This window comes from Carettochelys insculpta, chromosome 3, assembly GCF_033958435.1.
Source record: "Carettochelys insculpta isolate YL-2023 chromosome 3, ASM3395843v1, whole genome shotgun sequence".
NCBI lineage: Eukaryota > Metazoa > Chordata > Testudines > Carettochelyidae > Carettochelys > Carettochelys insculpta.
The window spans coordinates 50,655,240-50,679,739 of NC_134139.1; the positions used below are offsets into that span (position 1 = coordinate 50,655,240).

Genomic DNA, 24,500 nt, shown 5'->3' on the forward strand with positions numbered 1-24,500 from the left:
GGTCTGATAGGTATGATCTTGGTGTATGTCTTGGAATTAGATTCCAAAGAACTTCCTTTTGGACCCCAGTTTATATAGCCAAATCTTAACTAATCATATGAAATGAAAGTACCACATAACACTATTTTTCACCTATTATAGCTCATTATGAAATAATTCTTTACCCAATTCTACCTAAGTATCTCAGTTGATTTAAGTCTCTCAAAATAGTTATACAGCAGACAAAAACAATTGAAGAATGAGACAGAGACCATACAATAGAGAAGTAGGGACCGTAAAAGCAGAATAATAGGAGTATGGATTTCACAATCACAACTATTGTTAAATGGTTTCTTCCCAGACAAAACGCTATCAAAGTTTCCTTTAAACATCTCAAGATTTGTTTCTTTATCTGGTAATGCTGTTTATTATTAGAACAAGAATTCCTTCTTATCAGACCAATGTTACATTGTTTTGTTGCAACTTAGATGGAATGTGAGGACATGACTCCCTGCAAGTTAGCTCATGGCTGCTGTTATTACTTCAGAAGACCTCAGATACTTACAAACAACTGAGTAATTTGTTCTGCTATCTTTCCAGGTCTCTAAATTAGGCTGACTCATCTGTAACACCCAGTGTTCCCTTTTTTAAAGATTGGTATTATGTTTGCCTTTCTCCAATCTTCTGGGACTTCACCCCAACTCCTGAAGTTTTTACAGATGATTGTTAACAGTCCTGAGATTGTTTCATTTAGTTCCCAAAGTAGCCTAGCATTAATTTAATCAGGCTCTGCTGAATTGAATACATCTCACTTGTCTAAATATTCTTTAAAATGGCTTGCATTCCTTCCTCTTTGTTGTTAATATTAACCTTGTTGTGTATTTGGTCACCATTAATCTCTTTAGTGAAGACTGATGCAAAATATACATTCAATACCTCAGATTTCTTGATGTCATCAGTCATTAGCTCTCCTTTCCTGCTAACTAGAGGACCTACACTTTCCTTCATCTTTCTCTTGCTGCCAATGTATTTCTAGAACTATTTTACTTATATGGTGTATTAGGCTTTCTGATACTGTTCCTATTTACTTGTGCTAATATTTGTACTCCTCTTTTGCAATATGTAGTTGTTTCCACTTTTTGTACGATTCCTTTTTAATTTTCAGGTCATTGGAGAGTGCCTGGTGGACCCATATTGGCCTCTTCCTTTTCACCAAGATAGTTTGCAGTTGTACCTTTAATATTTTCTCACTGAAAATCTCTCCTGAGATCTTTTATCCCTTAGATTTTCTTCTCATGGGGCCTTACCTACTAGTTCTCTGACTTTGTTGAAGCCTTCTTTTTTGAATCCACTGCCTTTATTTTGCTGCTCTCACTCCTCCCTTTCCTTAGGATCATGAAATATGTCATTTCATAATCACTTTCATAACAATTGCCTTCCACCTTCAGATGTGCTAGGAATTCCTCCCCATTGATCGGAATCAAGCCGAAAATGGATTTTCGCTTATTACTTTCTCCACTTTCTTGAACTAAATGTTGTCCTGGGTGCATTCCAAGAATTTACTGAAAAGTTTGTGTTTTATTATATCATTTTTTCCAACAGATGCGTAGGTGGTTAAAGTCCTCTTTACTACCAAGTCTTGTCAAAACAAAAAAGCAGTCCAGCAGCATTTTAAAGACTAACAAAATAATTTATTAGGTGGTGAGCTTTCATGGGATAGACCTACTTCTTCAGGAGTGCCTTGTCCATCTCTTCCTGATTTAGCAATGTATCATAATGCATACACAAAAGGGGACTGAACTAAGATTGCCTGGGCAAACACCCTCTGCTCCTAGTCCCGCTATCCCTCCTGAATGCTGCTTCTCCTTGTCCTTCTGCTCTCTTCTTGTCTTTATTTGAGCTCCAGTTTCTGTTTCCTACCCTCTGTTCTCCCTCTTTCTGCCCCTGCCTCTGCTCCTAAACTCCTCATCCTCCCTCACTCGGTGATTCTCATCGATATGCATTGGTGTGAGGCTATTTTTTAGCTCCTGTATGCTGTTTGGGCACTAGTGGAGAATCCTGAGAGCACAAGAGAGTCTTCCTGCCAGCTTCTGTGCCCAGTGTCAAAACTGCCTTGGAAGCGGGGAGGAGCAAAGAAAAGTTCTGCTCAGCCTTTGCAGCATGCTCAGTTCTTTGGAGGGAATGACACATGCACAGTCCTGTCCTGTGTAGCAGTTGTGAAGGCCAGGCAGATGCTGATTACAGATGGGCTCTTTGGAGAATTTATGTGCCATACTATGAATCTCTAGTGAACATGGGCTTTTTCAGAAGGCTAAGTGTCGGTGTAGGGAGCCCTTTTTGGTTTGGGGCCACTGACCCACAGAAAAATCAGTTGTGTGCCACACAAAAGTGAGAAAAAAAAAACCCCACACCACCACCTCCCCAAACCCTGCCAACCAAAAAGCCCTCACTGGCTGGGCCCCCAACTGTGAAACAATTAAAAGACACCTCATTCCCCTCACGCTCCGTCCGACCAGAATGGGAGGGAGAGGACGACCCTGGTTCAGGGCTTCTCCTCTCAGGCTAGATTAATTCTTCTGGGAGCCTGGGGCTAGTAGATTTTGTGCTCCCCCACCTCCCCCCAGGCTCTGGAGCTGGGCAAAAATGAGTGTGTGGGAGGAGGCTGCTGGGAAGTGGAAAAGGGGTGCAGGAGTAGGTTGAGGGTGCAGAGTCTGGGTGGGTGAGTGGTAGGGTGCAGGAGCAGACTGGGACTGGGGTGTGGGGTCTGGGCAGGAGGTATGGGGCAGGAGGTGGGGATCCCAGCAGGAGGTAGGGTGCAGAAGCGGGGAAAAGGAAATTTCAATGGGAGGTATGGGGCAGGAAGAGGGAGGAGATGGGGATCTCAGTGGGAGTTCGGGTGCAGGAGGGTGGAGGAGATGGGGATCTCAGTAGGAGATGGGGTGCAGGAGGTGGGAGGAGATGGGGATCTCAGTAGGAGATGGGGTACAGGAGGTGGGAGGAGATGGGGATCTCAGTAGGAGATGGGGTGCAGGAGGTAGGAGGAGGTGGGGAATCTCAATAGGTAGGGTGCAGGAGGTGGGAGGAGGTGGGGAGCTCAGTGGGAGATAGGGTGCAGGAGGTGGGGATCTCAGTGGGAGGTAGGGTGCAGGAGGTGGGGATCTCAGTGGGAGGTAGGGTGCAGGAGGTGGGGATCTCAGTGGGAGGTAGGGTGCAAGAGGAGGGTGGGAGTGGGGGGCTTGGCAGGAATTAGAGTGCAGGAGTAGGATGGGGTGGGAGTTCAGGATCTGGGCAGGAGGTATGGTGCAGAAGGCGTGGAGCTGAAAGGGAGGTAGGGTGCAGGAGTGAGCTAAGGGTGCAGATGTGGGGTCTGGGCAGGAGGTGGGGTTCATGAATGTGATAGGGATCGCTTACCTGGCATAGCTCCCTGGTGGCACGTGGCTTCACCCTGCCTGTTCCAAGGCATTGCCCTCTGCTGCTCCCATTGCTCATGCTTCCAAACAATTTTCCACTCATGAGTAGTGGGGGAGGGGAAGTCTCCAGACAAGCCCTTCTCTGCACTGTCATGCTGCAGCTGGGGGGAGTGGGGAGGGGAAAGGGCAGTGCACAGAGCTGCTTCCTCCTTCTTGCAGGCAGAGCCTATGGGCCAGATTGAGCTCATGGATTGCCTTGATTGAGCCCTTTCTTTGCTGCAGTGGTTCAGTCCTGATGGAGGCCATGAGGCTGGAACACCAGCCCAGGCTCCCTGATGCTGGGGGGACAACACTGAGCCTCATGAGCTGGATCCAGGCAAACCACGGGCTGCATCCATCCTGTGTGCTGCAGGTTCCTCATCCCTGCTGTATAGCTTTTCCAAATTTGGGCATATTTTTACAGGGATAGTACAATGCATGTCCCAGACTCTCCGGCAAATTCCAAGTCCTTGCCCTAAAGCAGGGATTCATTTGATCATCTCATTGAAATAGGTGTAAGACTAGCATGAATAAAATAATGTATGGTTCTCCAATCTCATTGTGGGAAATGTCTGAATTGTTTTAGCTGAAGAGTTTTCTTTAAATAAACAGCCTCAAAAATCAAACAAAAATTAGAGCCCTGAGGCTCACCCGTGGCCTGGGAAATTTCAGCCTGAACAGTGGAAGTGTAGCAAAAGCAACTAAAAACTGGGACTTACAGTGGAAGTGGTTGGATAACATTAATTGTGGGAATCTGTAAAACAAATCAGAACTACAAGAAGAATCTACATGGTGAGCCTCTTTGCTAATTACTTGCAAGCCAATTATACTTTTCCTTCAGTTTTATATAGTGGTGCTAATCTTTTATTGTCTGGAGCCAGACTGTTCTGAAATCTGGCTCTATCGCTAGGGTAGCTTGTAGTTTGTAGCTCAAAAACAGGTGGATTGTGTCTGCCATTCTTTGTATGTACATGTGCGCACACACAGGATGTCATTTTGCAACCAGTTTAATGCTACAAAAACAATTGTTAGATGAATCATACAAACCTGCAGAGCCAGGATTTAGAATGCTAGTATTTAATTCCAAATCTTACAAGCCTTTACCACTTGAGCAAAGGCTGGACTTCTGTTGCATTGACAAATGCCAGAAAGACCCTTATGTTCTCTTTAACCTGTAACCCACCACCAGAAAGACTGAACGCAAACTGTAGCTATTGCAGGTAGGTACAACAGTTAACAACTTTGGTTAAATTGAGCTATTGTCTTGAAAAACAGCCACGGCACACATTTTCAGTGAAATGTAACTGCATAGTGAAATGTTGGTAACAAATATTAGAGGACTACGAGGTAACATTAAATACAAGACCCTTCAAAGCATGGTAACATGTTAATAACCTATAACTTAGAAACTCTTAGCGTAATTTTCTTCAGAACTTTTCTTTTAAATTTCTTCAGAAATTTTCTTCAGAAAATTATCCTTAATATTTGGATTTAGCAATTTTCAGGCAAGATTATGCCTTCATATGTATTGGTATTAAAACTATGGACTATACTGTAGTTTGGTTATACTCTTAACTATTATATATTGACAAGAGAACTTATGTACAGTAAATTGATTTCCACAGAGATCTTGAAAACAATGCGAACAACAGTCTGATGTACATCAATGCTTGTACATCAGACTGAAAGAAAAAGGTAAAACCTTTTTCCTGGTGAAAGTAATTAACCATTGGTAATTGTCTCATCACTGACAATTTTTAAATTGAGATTGGATGTTTAACTAGAAGCTCTGCTCTGGGAATTACTTTGTGGAAGTCTTTTAGCTCAGTGTATCTTAAACTTTTTGAAGCCATGGAACACCCAACAATAATGATTTTTTATGTGGAACATCTATGAAAATTTTCTCTAAAAGTTGTTGCTAGACATCCCCCCACAAAAGGAAAACAAAAAACAAGCAGTAACATATAAAACAAAACCAGAATGAAATAATGTAATCAGGCATCATAACAATGAAGAAGTAACACTGTATCTGGTTTTAATAACAGAAAATATATATCATCAGTGTATGAGATCAAAAAGAGTCAGACGCTCGTGACAGACCTGTGAATTGTTCATGAAATACCAATCCATGGAACAGTTTAAGAAACACTGCTCTAGCCTGTGGTAGGCAAGAGCTCAGATTAGATGATTGCAATGGCCCCTTCTGGCATTAGAATCTAAAATCATTATTTTCATTTTTTGGTGCATATGCTGGCACGTTGCTTTCTTCAGGCCCATACATGACTTTAGACAATGATAATTGCATGCAACAAAAAAGTAAGAGACGCTCTGGTGAATGGGCTCTATGTTTCTCTTTTGTTGATAAATTGTGATGGCCGTTCCATCCCCTGGGGACAACCATATTACTTATAAACTTGCAGACCGCCATTACTTAATAGATTTGTCTCCAATTTTTCAACTTTCTGGTAGGCCATTAGCACAATGTCATCAGCAGACAACACAGACACTGACTTGTCTGGCCACGTGGGAAAATTTGAAGCAGAGAGGCAGATGAAGAAGATAATATTTACCCTCAATTAAAGTTAAGAATCTTTTGTGTTTTGTTTTTTATTTGTTTTTCTTCATAGTTTTGACTCTGAAGTCAGGTCTTAAGTATAATTGGCACCTATCAGTACTTTGGAATAGTTACAGTGTTTATCAGAAACGGCAATATACATTTTTTTTTGTATTTTAGTTACCTTAAAATATTTAAGTGCCTAATTGTTTCTTTATAATGGCTTAAGATTCATTAAAACTCCAGTCCTGCATCTCCCCACATGACTTGCCCTCCTAAGTTCTGTGGGACTACTCCATGTGTGCACTTGTGCAGGATTGGTGCCTAAATAATTAAGGGCTATGTGAAAAGTTTACAGTCTATCTTGGAGGCACATGGCAAGGGGTGGGGGGAGGAGAAGGGAGTGTGTGCATTGTTGTATAGCCTTTGGAACAGCCCAGAAGAGAGATTGTAACTCTGGGGCTCCTGGTAGCCTTGCCAGTCTGGAGCTGGGGGAACACGGTTGTTTTGTCTATACCCAGTGTAATGTGTTCTCTCCAGTATGCTGCCTGTGAAGCTATGCCACTGCTGAGCCTAAAGCGATTGGACCAAAGACCATGCCGCATCTTTCCTACTTGCACATAGCAGGAAACTTGAAGCAGTGCTGTCCATGTCAGAATAAGGCGTTAAGAGTGTGATTTATGTCTCTTTGTTCCCTTGAATTGGCGCACAGCATGGAACGCTTGTATATCCAGTTTTGTTATCCATTTCACTCTGCTGCACTTGTGTTAGCTCTCTTGTGATAACATACCCGATACATGCAGTGCTTTAATTTCAACTTCAGTGATACATAAGCACTTGTCTGATTGAGAAAATTATTGAAAAGTTGTTTGTGCCTTTTGACTTTCTGTATCAAAATCTGAATTGCTTTATAGTGATTTTTCCCCCATTTCTGTTTGGGAGAAGTAACTAGCTCTCCCTAAATGCACCTCTGTGAGATTTTTGCTTGGTTACTCAGCCAATCACAGTGCTTGAAATCTCTTGTGGAACCTAGTCAAAGAGGAGTAATTTGCCCCAAAATGACTGTGAATGCTGTTGCTTTCCATCACTTCTAGATCAGTACAATTTTAAAACATCCTAAGTGAGCTATAATAACCTACAAAAATACTTAGTGTTGCTTTTAGGGACATTAATATCATTAGATCACACTTTTATTTTAATATAATGTATATTATACTTTTCCCTTGAGTATTTCCAAATTGCTTTAGTGTGCTAAAAGTAAAGGTTGCAGAAATTTTATTGCATTGCTGCTCCCCCTCCCTTTCCTGGCAAGGCGAATGGCAGTGAGAGGCTGCAGTGCCTCACAGAGCCGCTTCCTCCCTCTCACCCAACAGAGACCATAGGCTGGATCCGGCTTCGGCTTGCCTTATCTGTCCCAGGAGGCTCATGGCTCCCTATCCCCTACCCTGGCACGGGCTGGATGCTGGGGAGGGGAGCCCAGAGGCTCAGGGTCAGGATCCAGGCCCTGCAGGCCAGGATTTCCCCACCCCTGCTATAGATCAAGATAGAGAACTATTATTTGTTTCTAGTCACAGCTGTGTATTCACTGGCATAGAGCATTTCGTTCTACCTTGGCATTCTTACCTGTGCAAGTGAAATAATAACATCTCACTATAAAACAAACAAGCAAACCAAAATAAACCCCACAACTATGGCATGGTATTTCCTTCCTCTGACTACACTGAGACTTTTATCCTCAGAGTTCCCACTCAGAGCCTGATCCTGCATCCATTAATCAAGCCCTCGTGCATAGCAGGGAGCACAAGATGGAGGCTACCCATATTCACAAATGAAGTTAAACAATAAATGAAGCATGGCAAAGGAAAGTCAGTCTGAAGCCACTGCATGTGCTTGACCTAGGTTAAGTGGAAGGTAAAATGGGTAGAAGGAGAGGATGGATGTGTTTCAGTTAGTGTTGCTGACAGGGAGTGGGGGCAAAGGGAGCAGTAGTCCCAGGGCCTGGTGATTTCAAAGGGCTCATGGCTCTGGGCCACTGCCACTGTTACTTTGGCATCAGCAGCAGCTCAAACCCTGCACCCTTTACATTTCTGCTGGATCCCCATGCAGCATGGTCTGGGCGGCACTGAAGACTGGCTGAGTGGTCTGAGTGGCACTGAGGGTTGGCTGTCCTTAGCCCTGCCCCTTCCACCTGAGGCGGAACCTCCTGTGGTGGGGCCCTGAGCCAAATTCCTCCCATTCCTGCTTTTGCCCAATACCGAATGATGTTGCCAGCCCTGGTTTTAGTACATTGGCTTTCAAATTGCAGAACATATCCCATTGTGGGAATATTTGCAATGAGAATACTGGGCAGCAGTCCCCAACAGTTGAGGGGGAACGCAGTAATACCTGCCCTAGCAGCAGCTTGTTGCTGTTACCATTCTCCCACCTTCAACATTGGGAATGTCTTGTTTGCTCACCCTGTTACTGCCCTGCCCTGGGCCAGACACTGGGCAGTCTGCAAAAGGCCTTATGTCTTTTAAATTCTCTGGAGCCTATGAGAGTGAGAGGCTCTGGGAATGAAGAAGGAAGAGCAAGAAGCCCCACTCAGTGCCATACTACTATAGGCTCTTCTGGGAATGGAGTCAGCAGGATCATGCTGCTACCCCAGGCTGTGTCTACATGGGCACAAATCTTCAAAATAGCCATATTTTGAAGATTACTAATGACGCACTGAATTGAATATTCAGCGCTCATTACCGTTAGGACTCTTCTGGCCGTGGTGCTTCAAAAGCGTACGGCTCGGTGCGGCTACACGGGGGTCCTTTTTGAAAGGACCTCGCACCTTTCAAAATCCCCTTATCCTGATCAGAATAAGGGGATTTCAAAAGGTGCGGGTCCTTTCGAAAAGGACCGCCGTGTAGCCGAGCCGAGCCGAGCCGTGTGCTTTCAAAAGCGGTGCTTTCGAAGCGCCGCGGCCAGAAGCGTCCTAATGCTAATGCGCTGAATGTTCAATTCAGCGCCTCATTAGTAATCTTTGAAATATGGCTATTTTGAAGATTTGTGCCCATGTAGACACAGCCCCAGAGATGAGCCACTTGTTCTTGGTGAGTCACTTCTTGCCCTGGATCATTAGGAGTTGGAGAAGGAGGGAGGGTCTGGTATATGACTCCCATGGAGAAAAGGGGGACAGCAAAAAACTTTGGGAGCATCTGTTATAGGTGAAGTGAGCTTAATTCTCAGTATGCCAGTGAGGCACTTAACTATACTCTCTCTACTGCTGCAAGAGAGGTATAATTTTGCATCTACATAATAGTTCTCACTGGGCAGGGTTAGATGTCCCACATTTTGCTTTTGTATATGCCCATGATTCAGTGGGTGGTTAGATGACCACCCATCCCTAATTGAGTAGGACAGTTCCAAAATGTACATTTCAGGTCCTGGTTCTGGCTGAATTGACACAGGGATAACATTTGTCTGGATTTCTTGCAGTACTGCTGTGCACCTGACCAGTACTTAGAGATGGTGCCAGCCTATTCCTGGTGTGTGTTTTGGGCAGGTTTAGGTGGGCCTCGGCCCTCCTGCACCATGAGGCCCTAGACTCTGCTCCTCCTTTCTGAGGCCTGGAGTGGGGCAGTGTGAAGTGCCACCTCCACCTGCCTTTTCTTACTGGACCTGGACCTGGACCTCTCCACCTGCCTTTGGGATGGGGACACAGGCCAGGATCTGCTTTTGGGCTCTTACCACTGCGCAGCTCTGTCTTCAGGCCAAGGGCAGGGTCTCATAAGGAGGAGAAGGAGCAGTGGGAGGGGCTCCTGCATATGTCTTGTTTCTAAAAGGTGGTCATGCTGGTGGGTAGGGTACTGCACTGGGACTCAGAAGACATGAGGTGTATTTATGACACTACTGCTGACTTCATATGTGATCCTTGGGCAAATCACTTTACTTCTCTTGGCCTCTATTCTGCTTCCCCCCCAGCTTTATCTGCCTTGTTTGTTTAGACTTGTGGTTCCCAACCTTTTCTGGAACATGGACACTTCAATGAAACAAACGATTCCACGGCACACCCACTTTTTTCAGCTGAATCGATTGCTCATTAAAGTCACATTTACTTACATTTACTATTGTTACGGTCTTACTAGAGAGGTTTGCAACATAATTGTGACTACAACAAGCCAAACAAGGATCAAATGCATAAATTTTTCAAATCCTTCCTAGAATACACCATCTTAGACAGTGAGCACAGATACATTTTTAAAATCTACTCAATGCCACGTTAAGGATGTTGCATACACAAGTAACCACTGAAAATTTCAGCAGCTACTTGATTACTCGTGGCTGAAGCAGGCGGCTCCAGAGATCAGCTCTCCTCCTCACCAGCCTGTTGGAGCTGGGCTGTGGCATTTAAATTACATTCCCATTCCAACAGGCATCTACTCTCCTACCTCTCTCCCTCTTGCCACAGGGTCGGGCTCCCCACCAGCTTATTCAGGCCAGGAAGCAGCATTTCTCCTGGTGTGAAGGGGTCCCTGCGGGGTCCGCATTTCCCCTCCTGGTGGCCCTACAAAGAGCCACTATGGAGAATAAATTGGTGAACCCTGCACCAGCTGGGACTCAGGCAGCCTTGCTGCTTGAACCCCAGCTGGAATGGGATAAGCAGTTGCCCCCACATTCATCCCCAGGTGGCTCTGCAAAGAGCTGCATTGAGGGGAAACTGATGAAATTTCACGGCACACTTGGACATTTCTCATGGCACACTAGTGTGCTGTGGCACACTGGTTGAAAGCCACTGGTTTAGACTGTCAGCTCTCTGAAGCAGGGGACTGACATACTATGCATTTGTAAAGTGACCAGCACAGTGAGGTGCAATCTCATTTGGAGCCTTTAAGTGCTACACTAATAAAATGATTTTATACGCATCCATTAAAATATTTTTTTTCTTAAATGACTTGATACAATCAGTAGTGTTGTTCGACCACGAGACTAGGAATTTAGAGCACCTGATTTCTAATCCCAGCTGTCATCAGTTACTCTGGTCTTGGGCATATCATTTAACCTCTCTGGCTACATTTACACTAGCCCCTTCGTTTCAGAAGGGGCATGGTAATGAACGAGTTGGGAATATGCTAATGAGGTGCTGCTATAAATATGCAGCACCTCATTAGCATAATGGCAGCCACACACAGTTCGAAAGTGCCGCTTTCAAATTGTGTGCCGCCCGTGTAGACAGGGGCCTTTTGAAAAGACCCCCGGATTTGGAAAGCCCTTCTTCCTAAAACCAAATAGGAAGAAGGGGCTTTCGAAGTCTGGGGGGTCCGTTCGAAAAGCCCCTGGCTACATGGGCAGTGCACGATTCAAAAGCCGTGCTTTCGAATCATGCGTGGCTGCCATTATGCTAATCAGGTGCTGCATATTCATAGCAGTACCTCATTAGCATCTTCCCAACTTGCTCATTACCATGCCCCTTCTGAAACGAAGGGGCTAGTGTAGATGCGGCCTCTGTTTTGTTTTCCCCAGCTATAAAATGGGTAAAAATGGCTGTGAATTTTTGCTTCATTTAAATTCAGTATGCATCTCCATATCTTCAGTGGTGGAAACAGGAATTACAAGTCTGTTGTACTGTTGAATAAGTCAAGAAAAGCTGTCTGTTTCTGTACTGCATGAGTTGGAGGGTTTGATTAAAATATGCTGTTGTGAGGAGTCTCAAATTAACATGCTTTTTTTCTTGGGAAATCCTTTGGTGCTTCAGAAAGGGAGAAGAACTGCTGTTTAAGTCAGGCCTTGATGTGTCAGATTTTTGTGTGAACTTATGGGTGAATTGAATGGAATAGACCTCTAGCACTGTGGTTTACTCCTCCTTCCCAACTAAATCTATTTGTTTTACTCTCAGCCTTTCCATTAAAATCTCTGCTACGTTATCTGGGGTAGTGCTCACTTATCTCATTTGTATCTTGTTAAGCAATGTTGTTGTCTACCATTATTGTTTAGAAATTCCTTTTTTGTGTTCATTTTTAGCTGTACCTCTTTGACACCTGGACCCAGCTGCGATCGGTTTAAGTTGCATATTCCATATGCTGGAGAAACCCTCAAATGTAAGTTAAAGAGATTTGTACCACCCGTTCTCTATTTCTCTAAACCCGTTTTATGTCAGTCACAACTCTGTAATAAAAACTTGATATTTCACAGTGATTCAAACTTGGCCATGTTATCTCAAGTCTTGTGATATTTGATGTCAGCTTAAAGCTCCATCCTCTGGAACCACGTGACCTGAAAATCTTAGCTTTAATTTTTTAAAAAAGTTAAGTTTCTAGTTTTCATGGATACGGAGGAAAGGTTGAAAACATACAAAGACTTCAAAATGTATTTTTTTAAAATATGATTTAAACACTCATAATTTTTGGAGCCCAGATTTATGCTCTTGGAATACTTTGGGTTGACCATGCTAATTTACTTTCTGTTAGTGAGGATGTTCTTATTGATTGAGTTTTTGTTATATTGTATAGACACACATAAGTAGAACAGCTTGGCATGCTGTGTGAAGCAGTAGAATTTGGATTCAGTGATTAATACTCACAGAGATCATTCAACTATGTAACAGATCTTCCTTTCTAAAAGCCATTTCTGGTTATAGATGCTGTTTTGTTTAACACTCCCATTGGAGAATGGATATTTGATTGTAAAAATTAGATAAAGAGTATTTCCTTTCATGTTTTTAGAAGCCAGGAAAAAATTCTGATCTTTGTTGCCATTCAACTCCAGGTGAAGGAGGATAGTTGTGAGGAGGGATAACCCTCTAAAGCAATCATAAAGTGGTTGCTCTAGCTTGTCTATAAATGAGTATAAACGCTTGTTTATAGTTGCATGGTGATGATTTTGCTTCCATAAATGTATCTGACTTGTGGGCTGTGTCTGCACTTACCAAAAACTTCAAAATGGCTATGATAATGGCCAGATTGAAGAATACTAATGAGCTCATAGGAATAAAGGGATTTTGATGTTGGCAGGGGCCTTTTGAAAAGGGACCCCATGTAGCCAAGCCACGCAGGAGTGAAATGCAGCAATTTCGAAGTGCCCTGGCTGGCAGCATGCTAATGAGGCGCTGAATATGCATTTCAGTGCCTCATTAGTATTCTTCGGTCTGGCCATTAGCATGCCCATTTCGAAGTTTTTGGTAAGTGTAGACATAGCCGTGATGTTCACATTTTCATGGAAGTTCATGTAATATTTATTGAGATGTAGTGTTAAAAGAGTGTGCATGTGTCTGTGTCCCAGAGCAATTCCTATAGCTTGTCTATGGGTGACTTTCCCTTTCAGACTAATAGGTCTAGTTCAGGGGTTGGCAACCTGCGTTTCCACAGCCGCATGCAGCTCAGAGCGCTGCAGCTGCTGAACCCACTTGTAGCTCTGGAGGCTGCTGCTGCTTAAACAAGTCCCACAGTTAAAACTGGATTTAGTTCTTTTGTTTAAGCGCTGGCAGCCTCCAGAGCCGCAAGCGACATCAGTGGTGGTATGGAGCCCTGGAAGAAGAAGCCAGCAGGGCAAGGAGCCACCAGCATGTTACATGCAGGTGAGCTCTAAGGCTGCAAGAGAGCTGAGGGGAGGAGCTGCCGAGCCTTCCTGGCCAGAGCTGCACTGAGAAGGAGGCTGCACTGGGGAGCTGCTCAGGCAGGTGCAGCTGTTGAGCAGCAGCAGCAGCAGCACAGAGAGCTCCTCGTCTCAGGCAGGCTCATAGGGGTTAAGCCTGTCGATTGGGGGACAGTTTGGGTCTGATAAGGGTAAAGCCTAGGGATGTGAGCTGGGTTGGTAGATGGGGGTAAAGCTTGGGGATCAGAGGGTGGATTTGAGGGAGGAGGCAGGTAACGCCTGGGAATGGGGGTAACTTAACTTTCTTACTAGTAGAAATCGATGTGTGTGTGCTGTTCTTAAAATAGGGGTGAAACAAAGTACGTTTGACATTATTCATTAAGGACCACCTCATATTCATGTGCACGGTGGCTCCTGAAGTACCGACTTTGTAACTGAATTTGAAAAAAAAGTTTTTGCTATTTTGGTTGCAGACCCCTGGTTTTTAATCCTGCCTCTAACCCTTATCTTCTCCACCTGGGTGAGCTGAGTCACATAGTAGGTTATGTGGCTAAATCAGGTGTTCTGGGATGGAGATAAGACAGAATCTTGTAGAACGTTAGAGGGGGAGAAGGGAGAATCCAGGTATGAACCTGTGAGGAGTTGCTGCTTGGTAGAGGTTCAGAGGAACCAAGAAGGGCCTGGGCCCTGCTTAAGACTTGGGGACAGATGACTCTTTTGTGTTTATTTTGGACTGGACTGTCCAGCAAGAAACGCTTTTTCTTTAATGACTTAGCTACATGGCCAGGTCTCTGCAGCAAGTTTATCACCGCAACCAAAACAAGCTGAAAGGTTCGGTGGTTCAATCAAGAACCCAGAGGAGACCCAGGCAGTGGCTAGCCCAAAGCTGCACCTGGTAGGAGGTGCAGCTTCATAACCTAAGGGCACTTCCATGTGGGAAGTTAGCATGCAGCATGCTAGGGTGTGAATTTGCAGTGCTACGTTCCTCTGTACTAAATCCCTATGCAAACACTCTTGTGCTAGGCTAAACCACCTGAGGGCACTTTTGGTACACAGCAAGAATGTTTACTTGGGGAGACTGTAGAGTTGCTGGTATGTTTTCAGTTCACACACTTCCTTGCTGCACCCTAATTTCCTCATGTCTTCAAGTTGGAACACTGTACAGTTTATTGTGTCTTTGCTTTCATCTGTAAAGTTTTCACTTGCCATTTCAGAAATTCATCATTCCTTTTTCATTTTATTTAGTAATTAGAGGTGGGTCATGATATTTTCTTAAATTTATTTAAGCCTGTCAATAAGCAGTTGTAAAGTATATATTTTATTCACAAAACATGTTGTTTTAGTCGCACACTCTAGAGTGTGTGATACAGTTTAAATGCTGAGAATTTCTTTGTACTTTCATTATGCATTAGGACTTTTATCTGATTTCACAGCTCATTAGAAACCATACTCTTTTTATAAACAGCAACCAACAGAATTCACCTTTTGTGTTGTTACAGATATTTTAATGGTAGAGGGCCATTTACAGCAAAATCTATCATTTGAGGAATTTACTTTAGGTAGGCCATGAAATTGCTTGAGTTTTTCTGTTTTGTGATTATAGTCCAGCTAGACTCCAACATGACTTTCAGAATGGAGTGTACATTTCGTCTGCTGTTCTAAAAGTGCCAAAATGTTGCTCAGGATTCATCACAGAAATATAGGTAGGTTCTTTTAGAAAAATAAAAATACAATCTTGGCTGTTAGAGATTACAGAGAACACACAGAAGCATCAACATCCACAGTGCTAATTTAACCCCATTTAAAGCCTTGAACAACCTACTTCCAAATGTTACGTGCTATAAAACATCATTGAAGACTAGCTTTGTGGACACTGCCAGATTGCACTGAAGAGTCTTTACAATGCAACAACAGGATTGAGAATGTTTCCATAGTTTCTGTGGGAGTATAATAGCTCCCTGATGTATATCACTGGCAAAGCTCTGTTTTCAAGCAGTTCATTGAGAGATGGCACCCCCCCCGCCCCGCTCCCCAGTAAAAAGTGATTGTTTTTGAGTGCAGAGAGACCAGAGTTTTTTCTGATGAGGGAGAATTTTGTAAATAAAAGAGCAGTGTGAAAGGAAGTAGGCATACAAAGTGCATACTCGTCAACACAGGTAGCAAACCTAGGTTTGGAAGAGTGCCTGAAAATGCCCTTCTTTCTTACTGTTATAGTGTATGCGTTGAACTTTGGTATCAAGATGGAAATGCTATCAAATCAGCTTTACTTCATTCACTGAGTTTCCAGTTTCCATGATTTAAGAAACCAGAACAGCCTGCCTGCAATCATGTTGTTAACCTACAAACTGATTGAATAAGTAAATTAATGCACAAGTATTTTGTTCAAATCAATAGATTTTATAGATTATTAATAATAATTTGAAAACTGAAATGTTAATTCATCTCAGCATTGTGAGTATAAAATGTTTATGAATCATTTTGGTATTCTGGCACATAGAGTTAAGATTTGTGCCAAAAGGCTTTGGGGGAAGGGTTAATAATTTAAAGGTCAGTAAATAAGTCTGTGACCACTGTGTGGGGAAGCCTGCCACTCTAGTCAAGTAGAAATCTGTAAAAACTCTCTGAAGCCTGTTGCCAGCTATGTTTGACTGTTATTTTTCCAAGGCAGAATAATTCTGCTAAGGAAGATTGCAAAATCTGGTAGTAGTAAAAGGTTGGCTGAAATGGTTAGGATCTCCTGTCTCCAGGGTGTCATGCCAAACATAGGCTGAAGTGTGTAGTTCCTTTGTGGTTTGTGCTACATCCTCTTTGCAACAGATCAGGTTTGTGCAGATCATCAATCATAACTGCTGTCACAATACAAATGCCCTGGTACTTTGTCTCAATGTGTTGAAAGCGGTTGGCATACTTATTTAAGGAAGTACAGCTGTACAGTCTTGTTTTCCATAGTATCAGGAAGCTCGCAATTGTTGTTGTTGCTTTTCTCCTTGAAAAAGGGAAAAAATGTACTTGTAGCAAATTCAGTAGATGCTGGCTTAGCATCATAAAGCCATGTTTTTGATGGTTTTGGTAACACTGATCACTGCTTGCTGTTCTGAATGGCCTTTGCTACCATGTTAATATATTTTCTTTCATTCAAAATGGGGCTTTAGTCTGTTCTCCAAATTTCACTTTTCATTCACTTATGCTTTTAGTTTGGGATTGATGTGGTGTTCTTGAAATGTTATCTAACAGTAGTACAAATTAGGCCTTGGGCAGCTCCACTGTTGTTTTTTATTTTTTTTTAAACTTCATTTAAAAGGTTTTTATACTGAAGAGTACAATGTATTATATCAGGTATAAATCTAAATCAGTTTTGCCTATATTGTATATGTATTTTAATAAAAGCTTAGTAATTTGCAAACAATATTGTTTTAAAGAATCATGAAAAGCTCACCGTCTTTTTAGGGGAAGGAATAATTTTGTCTTTGTGTTTTTTATGATCATGACAGAGTGGATGCCTTCATGGTTTAAATGTTAGGCTTAACCTGGTAGTCTCTGACTTTTCCACTGAAAAAAAATGAGAGATTGGGATGGCAATTTGAAAAAGGTAGTTTAACTAAGGGCGGTCTGGTTTCGGTTCAGATGACAATAGATTACAGCCCTTTTGCAATAAGAGAATTCCTCGTGGTATTCCCTGAACTAGAACATTACTATTAAATATCTTTAATTTGTTAAGAATACTGGAGGAATAATGTCTCAGAGAGGTAGCCAAGCTAGTCTGTATCTGCAAAAACATTGAGGAGTCCTATGTCACCGTAGAGATAACAGATTTATTAGGGTTTAAGCTTTTTATGGGTAAAACCAATTTCATTAGAGGAGTTTTACCCACAAAAGTTTGTGCCCTGATAAATCTGTTAATCTTTAAAGTGCCATGGGACTCCTCGTTGTTTTTGGGAAAATAATTAGTCGGAAAAAATTCTTCACGTGTAGCCTATGCACAAGTTTTCAACTGTATGGGAAGTTTTGAAGAATCTGGTATTCCCATTTTTAAGATAATTAGGTAGAAAAAAGGGCAGATTTAATCCTTGATTCAGGGGCAAAACTCTGCCTTAACTGTTGAACTGTGATTGCTTTTTTCCATAATTATCAAACCAAACTACTCCATGTGCCAAGTACAGGGCAACTCCTTGTTCTGGAAATGAAATATAGTTTGAGAAGAAGTATACACTAGAACAATCCAGCTAGTCTTTCTGTTCTTCGTGAGAGGGCAGGAGAGTAGGGTTGTACCAGAATGTTCACTGTGAGCAGGTTTCTTAGTACTGTTGTTGGGTTTTTCCTTTTTAAACAATAACCATAATTCTAGTACAGTAGACTCCCAATTTACATGGAGGTGGCGTTCTTGCGCAATTCTGCCTAAATCAAATTTCATGTTATTCGGGGGAGCCAGAAAACTGCCCAGCACTGGTCAGTTTCCTGGCTCCCCTTATTGGTGGGCAGCCCAGAGCCAGACATCAGCTTCTCTCCGCCCTGAGTCACATGAAACCGAGATACGTACAACTTGAATGCACGTATCTCAGGGTTCTACTGTATTTCTTAATGCCCTGTTTCACTTTTCTGCCCCCAATCATTGTAATTTTGCCTCATTGAATCCTGATCTGTCTTTTTTCTGACTTTTTTCACTCAAAAGCTTTCACTACTTTTTGCTGCTAAGAAATTCTGATAAAATTTTTTCTTCTGTGCTGTTAACATTTCTTTTTTCAGGCACTGTGCCTCTTTCTTTGTCCTTGAGTGCTGTCATCTGGAATTTAACGGTGATTAAACAATGTGTTGCCCTGGTGATGCTACTCTTCTTTTTGGCCTCTTGAACTATAGTATTTTTTATCTTATTCCGCCCCTGATTTTTACTGTTTTTATATGAGTGGTTTATGGATCTGAGCTCTACTCTGACTACTTCACTTCTCTTCCTTTATCCCTTATCTTTTTTTTTTTTTGGTCTCCTCTGAAAACTATTTTTTTCTTCTTTTTTTCAGTCTGATTTCTATCTTTCAGCGCCTTACTCAATTGAATCACAGAAACTAGAGATGGAAATGCTAGGGTCATCAAGTCTGTGCAGTAATGTTCCCCTGGGGACATATTCTAGTTCTGTATTCATTCTTTTCCCTAGTGTAATTGGTGGTTCTTCTAGTACTCTTTGACCTGTTTCTTCAAGGTGGGATCCTATGTAATGCAATGCTTGTTGGTTCTGCCAAACTGTTTTAACCCTCTTCTTACATTTTTGCCTCTTTACTGATTTGTTTGCTCATCTTGAGTTATTTTTACTTTAGGTCCTCTTGTTCACCTACGATCATAAAAATAATTAAATTTTCAAATTAAAATATGATTTGAAAGATGTCCATAATTGGTTTGTAGCATGTTTTTTCCAGTGTTTTGTCATAATGCTTTGAATATTTTGCTCCTGAGTTGATTAATACTTTGCTTGATCTTAGAATGGGCATTGAGTTCTTGATTCTTGTATAGTTATTTCAGTTGGCAGTTACAGGGATATTCTTTCTCTAACTGTTTGTTCCTACCATAATATCTTAATATTTTCTTTGCTTTTATTTCATCTTGCTTCTAGTTTATAACCACTGCCCCATTCTAAACAATGTCTCCCTTATTTCTATCCTTAGCATTCTCTTGACTTGGGTGACATTTTAACTTTTCTCTGCCCACATTCTCAGCCTGCCTTGAACAAAGAAGTATGTGGCATCATCTTTCCTATTTTTAAGCCAAAGGTTTCAGACAGTAGATGATCTCTTAATCAAGAGTAATATCGGTGAAGCCAATTCCATCTCCTTTCCATATCTGCTGAAATCCTCATCCATATCTTTATCTTCTCTTATTTTGACTAATGCTTCTCTCTTATATGCGCCTTGTCCATCTTCTCATTGTCCATCCGACATTTTGACAGATGAAAGGAGATGTGACAGTCAGTCCGTAAGGAGTGCTTATCAATGATAGGGAAAAGAGCCTGATGCACGATCAGCAAGCCTTCTCACGGTGGATACAGGTCCATTTGCCAGATGGTGGTTAAAGCATATTCTGTTTCCTGGCAAGCCTGTGGATCTCATCCTGGCCTCTCTGATATCTCTCTCTCCATGGTGACTGTACCAGCCTTAGCATGGCTTCTGCAAACTGAGCTATTGTGGGCTTTGCCCTTCCTTTACATCATGGAAGGTTCTTAAGTTGGATACAGAGCACAGCCTTTGGCAGATGATCTTGAGTTGTGTATTCCTCATGTCCCAACGAGCAAATTCTGCTGAAGCCAAGCATAGTCTGCATATATCATTGGTCCAAAAACTGTGTGGAATGCCCTCATAGGGTGTGTGATGGAATGTTTGGGAGGATGTGGTGGGATTCAACCAAACCCCATGGGGCAGGGAGGGAGTGCCACCCAGTCCTGCTCTGCCACCAGCTCTGCTGCAGTCTCGGGTCCAAGTTGTACCTCTTTTCCCACTCCCAGCCCTTTCCGCAACCGTGGTTCTATTTCCAGCCCCAAGGCCTCCCCGGTTTTCCCTTACTTCTTTTTACTTGGGTGCGAGCAGGTTCATGACTGTGAAAAGTTTAGGGACCATTGGCATAGACTCTGGGCCAATTTTCTCAAGTATGTTATCGTTGGTGATCTGTTGATCCCAAATAACATTTCCCACCTTCTCACATTTCCAAGTGAATACAGCCACCTTCACAGACTGATTCCCCATTTACTTTAGGATTCAGTATAAAATTGCTTCAGTGTGTCTCTTATCTCTTTTCACTGTCCCACCTCTGCTTTTCTAGCACAGGCTTTAGTTCTCTTCCTTCATGTAATCTTAACTGCATGTTCTGCAACATATCTTTGCAACTTGCTATCTAGAACAATGTTCCTGTATCTCATTTCTCTTCTTCATCAAGTGTTCATCTATTTTCATATTTCTGCTGAAAATATATAGTTCTTCAATGCATATACCCTCTAAAATTTTTCTCTTGCTTCTCTTTTCAATAGACATATTAATTTAATTCAGCATAATTTTCAGACATTCTTTACATAAAAGCTGATGTTCATTTTATATTTTGTTTATATGCAATAAAGTGCAGTTACATTCTAATCAGTGACACTGACACAATATTCACTGTATTAAAAATTAGTTTTCTGCCTATCTACCTTAGGATTATATGCAGCCACTCCTCACCATAGTGCCTTCCTTATAAAATCAATAGCAAGTCAACGCATTTTCCTTCATAAACAGATATGACTCTCAAAAATGCATGAACTGCATATTTTGGGTATTAATTTTTAATTATTTAATATCCAACTTGTGCTGTTTCAAGAAGGCTGTATTTTTATGTGATTGCTTTTCTATCTGTCTCAGTTCTTTAAGGTGTCTGCCCCTTTTGGGAAAAGTGGTGAGAAACCAAGCAGTAAGTTATTCCACATTTCCTGTAGTTGCACAGGAAGTTGCAGTGCCCAAATCAATTTTACATCCAGTACTTCTGATAGTTGTGTTTTGTGTATGAATTACGTAAAATGAAGATGGACTTAGTGATTATTGCCTTTGTATTACTTAAGATTTTGAGTATATAAAGAGCAAATAAACAGCGTTTTTCACTTATTTTTATTTCAGGGGATATAATTTTCAATGCCCACTACCCAGAGCTGCCACCAGATTTTATATTTGGAGAGGATGCTGAATTTTTGCCAGATCCCTCTGCCTTGCATGTGAGTACAGTTGCAGTGCTTTTGTGATCGTTGTGTGCTGTAGAGCGAGAAATGGCTTTCAAGAATAGATCAACCATATGAATTTGCTAACAATGCAGATTTTTAAAAATATCTTTTATTTCACTGTCATGTGAGTATGTAAACACTTTCTTATTTATGGAGTCTACTACATTATTAAATTAAAAATATTTTAATCAAAATAAGACATTATATTCCGTACACAGAGTCACTTAAAATGTTCAAAAAGTTCCTTTTAAAAAACCAATCAGTTGTTTCTCTTTCACATCTGAAAATTTTCAAAGATTTCCTTCTTTCAGCGAAGGGACAAGCCTTTGTGTTGACCCCAAAACATTATTTGAACTTTGATAGGAGTTTATTTCATGGCAGAGAATGAGGTACACCTGGATGGGGCTTTTGGCATTAGTCTAGAAAGAATGGAAACCAGGCGGGACTGCATTACGAGCACCAATGTGTCAGGCAAGACTGAAAAATGTATGTTTGGCACTTTGGTAAAGACAGAAGCGTGCTTTGGTGAAGGGAGAGAAAACCTGCACGTTAGATGTATAATTCATAGTTTCACAGTATTGCTGATTTTGCAGAAAAAATATATACTATAGCCATGTACCATAAACATGAAATATTACTGAATATTAAAAATAATCTTTAATAACAAAGCCTTTTGCTGAGAAGTGAACTTTGGTTGGGTTCTTTTGATATGTCTAACTCTGATGTAGTAGGAGCAGTAGCATTAGCATGCTTCCCTTTTCAGATAAATAATCCTATTTTACAGAGTACCAGTCGTATTCCTGCTCAGTTGCTAACATCAGCAGTTTTTCTCACTTCTGCTGCAGTATTTTGAAGCTTAAATTAAAAATTCAGTTTTGCTAAATATTTTTAGCTTGCTGACTTCTGTTCTGTTCCTAGTTCTGCTGTGAATGATACATAATAGTAAGGAATCCATTAGTCAGAGATATATTCCATATTGATCCATTATTCATCTGTGTGTTAAGAAAAAATTCTCCTGGAAATGCCAAAATGGGCTTGTTATTGATCTTCATTTTTTCCTCAGGGTCACAGATCTTTTCAGCTAGCCAACCACTTCAGAAGTACTGTGCCTACTTCTGCGTATCTAAAACTAAAAATTTCCTTTAAGTACTGGACATGTGTGGTCTCTTGATCTGAGGCTGCCAAATGACTAACCAATTAGTTTAGTTCATCTGACTAGGCCTTTGCTGTCACAGAATATCTATTTGTTACATCTTGTGAAGTGTAATTTAGAGTTTTCTACTGTTACAATGTTTCTGTGGCCTGGCAAATGGACTGTTGTTGTTAATTTAAAACTGTCATTTATAAATCTGAAAGCACAATTTTTTTATTAATGTTGCTTTAAAAGCAGTAAAATATGAAAGGTATAACATGATTTAAAAGGGATAGCATTTTTCTTGCAGAGGGAAAAATGTCTGTCTGCCACATAGGAAAGCAGAGTGTTTTGTTTACATGGATCTAAGTTGTTGTTTTGCACCATTACATCTCTTTGGGAATTTGATTTTATTATAGTCTTTACCTGTGCTTATACAGGCTGTGTTCTTATTATTCACATTATCTCTGTTCTCAAAAAGGATGCAATAATCCAGTACAGGGAAGTTAAATAAAATATAAAGAAGAATAAGTTTTGTAATAAGTAGAGTCTAAAATGTATTTTGATATTCTTTAATTCATTTCTTGAATTCTCCTAATTTTTACTATTTCTCTGTTTAGTTCCTGTTTATTCTGATCTTGGTTATGGTGCTTATGGCAACCTACTTTAAAGGAGTGTGTCTCCATCACATACATATATGACACACCAAGTGCTTACTTGCTTTTTTATGTACATCAAAGAGATATGTGAAGCAAATGAGATACGAAACACTTCAAGGGAATTCTGGGCATCTTACAGAAAAAAAAAAGATTACATGAAAATCATTGGTAATTAAATTTTGTATGATAAATTTTGACAAAAATATGGTATATTGCCTTATTTATAATGTCAGAAAGAGTGCCTGGTCATGTCAACCTAGTCATTAAATCTGTCCTGTGCTGCCTTCTTAACTCTTCCCTTCTTATCCAGGTTTGTCTTTTGTCACGTAGTTCACTATTCCCTGTGTTCCCCAGAGATGCCAGCCTCAGTGGCCTGTTTGTCCCCTTCATTTTTGTATCAGAGGGGTAGCTGTGTTAGTCTGTATCTGCAAAAACAATGAGAAGTCCTGCGGCACCTTAAAGACTAACAGATATTTTGGAGCATAAGCTCTAATTATAAGGCTCATGAATTAGACCTCTGGAATCTCCACTACATTGCACCTGACAAAGCGGGTCTTTGCCTGTGAAAGCTTATGCTCAAAAATATCTGTTAGTCTGTAAGGTGCCCCAGGACTTCTCGTTGTTTTTGCAGATACAGACTAACACAGCTACCCCTCTGATACATGTTACCATGCCAGGCACTGTATTTAGCCGTATGGTTTGGAAATTCATCAATGTCATGAAAAAACTTACACAGATAGACATCATCTTCCTCTCCAAATGCAAATGGATGAACCTCATACCAAAAGGACTGAAGGTGAAAAATCCACTGCAACTGACATACTACACAGGCTATGGTGAGAGATTGTGCCATACACTTTCTAAGAAACTGAGGAACTACTTGATCAGCATCCTATAAAACAAACAGGAAAACATCAAAAAAGAGCTCTCAAGTCTGGAAACTCTTTAATTAAAAAAAAAAAAAAAAAGCAACCTTCCACACAAACTTCCACATGCCTGGACTTTATTGAAACGAGAGAAGAGATTTACAATGCACACTTCACTTCTCTACAGAGGAAAAAGAACTGTAAACTATCTAAGCTCCTATGTTCCACATGAGGCCACAGTAGTGGTACCCTTAACTCACCCAGCAATATTGTCAGTCTACCCAACTACACACTCAGCCCAGCAGAAGAGATGACCCTATCTTAGGTACTCTCTTTTTGCCCACCACCCCCACAAACTTGATACAGTTCTGTGGAGATCTGGAAGCCTATTTTCACTGTCTCTGACTCAAGGAATACTATCAACATGACACTGAACAATGTACCGATCCACAGATACCCTCCCACCCACAGTACAGGAAAAATAATTCTACATTGACTCCCCTGACAGTCATGACGACAGATGGACCTATACATAGAATGCTTCTGCTGACATTGACATGCAGAAATTGTGGAAAAAC

General features: G+C 41.4%; 1 protein-coding gene across 4 annotated transcripts in view; it reads left to right on the plus strand.

Annotated features, from left to right (window-relative positions):
• BABAM2 (BRISC and BRCA1 A complex member 2) overlaps positions 1–24,500 on the plus strand; it is a 298,575-nt gene that overhangs the window by 30,781 nt on the left and 243,294 nt on the right. For all 4 annotated transcript variants that reach the window (XM_074988576.1, XM_074988574.1, XM_074988575.1 and 1 more), the window contains exons 3-4: positions 11,974–12,050; positions 21,165–21,259. In XM_074988576.1, coding sequence (XP_074844677.1) covers positions 11,974–12,050; positions 21,165–21,259 — 172 coding nt within the window. The remainder of the gene's footprint in view (positions 1–11,973; positions 12,051–21,164; positions 21,260–24,500) is intronic.